Raw genomic sequence first — 6016 nt, 5'->3', positions numbered from 1 at the left:
TCTATCTATCTATCTATCTATCTATCTATCTATCTATCTATCTATCTTATACCTCCAGCTATCGGCAGCTATAAATAGCTATAGTCTATAGCGTCAGATCACATGTTCTCCAGGCGAATTCACATAAGGTGGCATTCAAGCCCAGCCAGGGGAGCCAAATGCAGATAAACACATAGTATTTTTGGGGACAGGCAGAACTTAATGACATCTACCTTGAGTTTATCTACATTTGTAAACACTCTGCTTCTGTCAAGCCCCCCCCCAACTTGACGGAAAGGTCAAGTAAGTCGGGCTCGGAATCAAACCTGGCTTTGTTCCTGCTTGTTGTTGTCCGATTCCACATGTGAAACCTCCAGTAGCCTGCCCGCATATGACTGTCTGCTCTGCACTTCACTCCTTTAGGGGTGGATATTTCTTTAAGAGTTGACGCAGAAATGCTTCACTTGAAGAGGCAGATCTTATGCTGTTGAGTTCAAAATTAGTGCTCATGTAATTATTTTTAGTTTACATATCCAATTTTTTTTCGTTCCAGGCATCGTATTTTTACATAACTTAATTATTAATAAGCTTGAGAGTTACCGAATCCAAGCTGGATCCTAGCAAACAGTTACCGGAAACACCCTGTCAATATAAGAGAGCACCCAGATTTTGTTCTGGCAGGATCCAGCTCAAATTAAGATGATGATTAAAGTGGGATTCTATGGAGCAGTAGTAAACAATTAATATGTTACCTGTTACTTTACCTCTTTGAGTGACCTCAGTTTGGAGAAATGGTGTAATTCTGACCAAACTGATGAGCTAAGTGATAGGCTGAACTAGTCAAGTTCAATCTGTGAAATTTTACAGTGGTTCATGTTGTCATTATTTTACAAACCTTTACATTGTAATCAATTTATCATTCCATGATTATTTACATAGAACGTTGTGGTTATCTGCAAATACAAATATCAGCAGCATTTATATTGAGGGCCAAGATGGTGTAGAGGCAGGGCAGCCGGCTTGGGACCCGAAAGTCCCAGGTTCAATCCCCAGTCACTGCACATCACGTGGCGTCTCTGGGCAGCACGCCTCATCCCCAAAATGCCCCCCGGGCGCCTTCAATAGCTGCCCACTGCACCACCTGGTGGTGGATGGGTTAAATGCAGAGACTAATTTCGCCATCGTATGGAAACATACAATGCTGACATTGTGATGGCATTATTATTATTATTATTATTATTATTTAGTTGTAACCCTTGCATTGCATCCCTGGGGAACTTCCAGTAGGAATAAAGTAATATTTTTGCTAGGGACCCAGTAAAATATGAAACAGACAATGATGTAAATGTCACAAATCAGCTGGGTCTGGTGAACCCAGTGGTGCAGACAAGCAGGCGAGGATTCAGAAATATGTTAAAATAAAGAATTTATTAACAGAACAAACGAGCTGACATGGCAGCAAAACAAAAACATAGAATGAACAGGGGGTACTCACAATACAGACAGGTCATCACCTGTGAACAGATAAACAATGCCAGGACAAGAACTAACACAGACACAGACTTTTATACAGGAAACACCAATTAGACCAAGTGATGACACCTGTGGGTAATCATAGATGCCAGAGAAGGAGAAATGATGCAAAACATGAACACGACACAAAATGGGGCTAGATACTAGTGAAACCCGAACCCTATAAAGACAAAAAGAGGATCAGGGGGAAACACAGGTAAAGGTTTATAAAATGACATTTGTGTAAACTGCATGAACATTTTTCAGGTTGGAGTTTTTTTTATGACAACAGTTCGGTTGTCTAGAGTTAGTTTGTCAAACCAATGAGGATGAAAGTTCTATCTAGAACAGGTAAAACACTATTTTTTTACAGACTAGATCTGACCTATCCCTTTTATTGAAGGCTTAACAGCGTGCTGTTTAGTGACAAACTTCAAAGTTTTTCATTTAAAAACCACAGAAGCACAAAATATCCCTTCTCCTTCTACCTCTCTAATCACTGATATTAAAGCTACATTTCTGCCCTTTTTCTTCCCTGCACAGGTGACTGATTTCACTCCTCCACAGTGTCAGCTGCTCAACATTCAATCCAACTGCACAGAAAACTGCAGTCTGTCGACATGGGAGATTTCCGTCAGGGTGACTGACGGAGATGCAGGGACTGGAGTCGACCGAGTCAGCCTCAGGCAAGGCAACAGGACCCTGAACACCAGCCTAGTAGCTGGCAACGAGAACAAAGTTCTGGTGTCATACGCTGTGTCCTGCTGTTTGCCTGATGTGGAGCTGCTGGTTGTGGATGGGGTTGGTAATGTAGGCTCGTGTATCTTCAACGCTCGAGACACTTTATCAGCTGCCGTCTCTGTGTCCACCAATCAGTACCTCTTCCTGTACCTGACTGTGCTGATATTAGGACTTATGCTGACAGAAGTTAGGACTGACTGACTCAGAGTAACGGACAGTTAAAGCTACATTTATTTTGTATAATTTTGAACATTTTGTGTTTGAACTTTACTAGTCTGAAACAATGTGTATTGTTTTTTATGTTTATCTGTTACTGGGAACCCAACTGGGAAAGGTTGTAAAAAAATGTAAAAAGTGAGATAGTTTGAAAAACAACAAAGTCCATGCTCAATAATCCAGGTATACAATTCAACATTTTTCAGTCAGGTCATCTGGACAGTTTCTTTTTTTTTGTGCTGAAACGTTTCGCCTTCCATCCGGAAGGCTTCATCAGTCAAGGAAACACACAACACAAAATTGATTCTTCCCCCAACAGCTTACTCCAAAGTGGAACAAACCAGTTCTGCTTGTAATAAGATGGTCTATTTGGTACGCCCCCTCCTCCATTGCCGGCCCTCTTCCTTGTTGACAGTCTTGCCAAACTGGTTGAAAACAACAAAGTCCATGCTCAATAATCCAGGTATACAATCCAACATTTTTCAGTCAGGTCATCTGGACAGTTTCTTTTTTTTTTTTTTTGTGCTGAAACGTTTTGCCTTCAGTCCGGAAGGCTTCATCAGTCAAGGAAACACACAACACAAAACTGATTCTTCCCCCAACAGCTTACTCCAAAGTGGAACAAACCAGTTCTGCTTGTGATAAGATGGTTTCTTTGGTACGCCCCCTCCTCCATTGCCGGCCCTCTTCCTTGTTGACAGTGGTCCATCTTATCACAAGCAGAACTGGTTTGTTCCACTTTGGAGTTAGCTGTTAGGGGAAGATTCGGTTTTGTTGTGTGTTTCCTTGACTGATGAAGCCTTCCGGACCGAAGGCGAAACGTTTCAGCACAAAAAAAAAGAAACTGTCCAGATGACCTGACTGAAAAATGTTGGGGAGTAATAAAATCCGTTTTCTTGGAATGATGTGTTTTATTTATATGTATGTCTTTAGTTTAAAAGTAAGGTTGCAAAGATGTTAATCGGTTCTACTCTGTCTTTAACGCGTTACAAAGTAACAAAGAAATAATACATAACATATATCAGTTATATTATACGCAGTAAATGTGGTTTTGTGCACTATCTGGTCTGTTTATACCTGTGCACAACTGCGTATTTACCAATTACTTAATTTTATGCATATTTAGACAAGTTCTGTAATTTTTTTTTTACAGCAACATCTGTAAAATTTCTCATATTATCATGTTCTGCTTACTGTGTGAACCCACGTGTAGGAAGTCAACGAAGACACCAAGTAAAATAACTAAGTTTATTATAAATAAACAAAACAAAATGCTGGTGGGGCAGCAAACATACTTTTTAAGGAGGGAACACGGAGGGAGACAGACGTTCTGAGAGCATAGTCCACAGACAGAGGAAGAACCTCAGAGACACTGAATGTACAGTGACACTAACGAGACAACAGATGAACACCTGGGGTGATTAGGATTACAGACAGGTGTGACGTGAGCTGAAACAACAAGAAGGGAAAAACACAAGGATGACAGGCCAAGAACTCAGAAACCCTCCATACACCTAAGGGATGGCACCTGACATCTCAAAGAAAAACACACACACACAACTTGGGTGGGAGGCGGGAGGATAAGCAGGATGGTGGGCACCAAAATAAAATAGAAGGACCAGAAAAGCAAAAAAATAAAAAATAAAAATTATTTTTTAAATGGCAGGTAGGAAAAGACCAAAATGGAACCAAACACTCCCAACCCCCAGAGTTAAGGTGGAGACTGTCCAGAGTGGGACAGGTGTTCAGGTGGACGGCCCAGAGTGGTACAGTCCATCTGGTGGATGGCCCAGAATGGGACAGTTGCTCAGATGGACGGCCCGGGAACCATCCCGAACAAGGCAAGAGTTCTGGCAGGCAGCCTGGAGACTGTCCATTCTTGGGCAAGAGTGGCGTCCATGTGGACCCGCTTCGATTCAGGCTGAAGAGAGGTGAAGATACCCCAGGGGAGGCCATGGTGGCAATCGGAGAGGCCATTGGAGAGGCCAAGACTGCAGGAGAACCAGTGATGAGAGCTGCAGCAGGCAAACGTTTTTGAACATCCAGGGGACGTGACTTAACTTTGTTAGATTTTTCAACCTGGATTATTGAGCATGCGTCAGGATAGCAGGCAAACCAGTGAAGAGAGTCACAGGCGATGGTGAGCTCGTCGAAGGAACTACAACTGTTGAGTCAGACAAAGGGACTTCAACTGGTGAGGAGACTGATGAGTCTTCAAGCGGCTTGGGGCCTACAGATGGCATGATGGTTCAGTGGTTAGCACTGTTGTCTCACAGCAAAAAGGTCCTGGGTTCAATCCCCAGTTGGACCATAGGTCTTTCTGTGTGGAGTTTGCATGTTCTTCTCGTGCTTGCGTGGATTTTCTCTGGGCACTCTAGTTTCCTCCCACAGACCAAAAACATGCATGTTAGGCTGCCTTCAGGCCCAGGCCTCCCTTGCAAAAGAGATCTGTGATCTCAGTGGGCTTTGCCTGGTTAAATTAAGGTTAATAAATAATAAATAAATAAATAAATAAATAAGACTTGGGGCCCACAGGAGATGATGGCAGGTCTGCTGCAGAGTATGAGCCCAGGAGAACTGTAGCGGGAGATGTAAAACAGTGTCCGTCATCCCAAACATCCACAGAGAGGCACTTGGGAAAAAGGTCGTCCTCTCCGATGTCCACAGAGACACAGGAGTGTGGGTCGTCATCCTGGGCTAATATTACGACTTGTACTGACAGAAGTTAGGACTGACTGACTCAGAGTGACAGACAATTTTGAGTTTGGACTTTATCACTCTGAAACACAGGATCAACATCTTTGTAAAATGATTTATTAGGCACATTAACCTCCTAAGACCTGAATATGTGGATGCCAGGTCCTAGGAGGTTAAACTTAAAACAATTAATTAGAGATTCAGAGTAGAATTGTTTCCATGTGTACATTTATTTGTATTGAGAACACAACTGGGAAAAGAATTAACAAGGAAAAAAAGTCAGACAGTTAAAAAAAACAATTTTATTGTCATAATGTGTCTAGCTTAATTCTTGTACAGGACACTAAATATCTTTCCCTTTTTGCCATAAGGTCAATATTTTTCACCAGCTTCTTCAACCACAATCCATATTTACATTTAAAAATGCTTTAATTATTACATAAATTTTCTGGTCGTCTAACACAAAAATCTGAGGCAGCAACATGTGTTCAAATGAGTGATTGAGATGTTTTGAGGCTTTGAAGACTTTTCTTTCGTCAAAGTCTACCTTCTTTGGCACATTAATTTAACGAAAATTCAAAATCGCCCATTACGTTCTACAGATCTTTTAATCAACTTGCATATATCCTTTAAACTTTCAGCCACAAATGCCACAGTTCTTGTTAAACTCCTTTCAAATATACATAAAGATGTGACTTTACTAAAATATATTGGTCTAACGGTACGTATTTTAAATCTGGTATCAAATGAATGTAGAATTGGCTGTAATTTGCAATTATTTGCATTTGTACTTCACAATAGTGCCACGGTTAGAGCATTTAAAAGGGTGTCTTTTTTTAATCAGTGCTGTAAAATTACTGTGATTCCAAAA

The 6016-nt window shown here is 41.3% G+C and overlaps 1 protein-coding gene across 1 annotated transcript in view; it reads left to right on the top strand.

The window, feature by feature from the left end:
- The window catches only part of LOC119419990 (von Willebrand factor A domain-containing protein 7-like), a 10312-nt gene extending 7879 nt beyond the window's left edge, over window positions 1-2433 (top strand). Inside the window, exon 15 of the mRNA XM_037687358.1 lies at window positions 2035-2433. Within this exon, the coding sequence (XP_037543286.1) occupies window positions 2035-2433 (399 nt within the window). The remainder of the gene's footprint in view (window positions 1-2034) is intronic.
- Window positions 2434-6016: the final 3583 nt, after the last annotated feature.

Source organism: Nematolebias whitei, chromosome 14 (assembly GCF_014905685.2).
Source record: "Nematolebias whitei isolate Nwh7 chromosome 14, NemWhi1, whole genome shotgun sequence".
Lineage (NCBI taxonomy): Eukaryota > Metazoa > Chordata > Actinopteri > Cyprinodontiformes > Rivulidae > Nematolebias > Nematolebias whitei.
The sequence above is the reverse complement of the archived record's forward strand: the minus strand, read 5'-3'. Positions and strand labels throughout refer to the sequence as shown.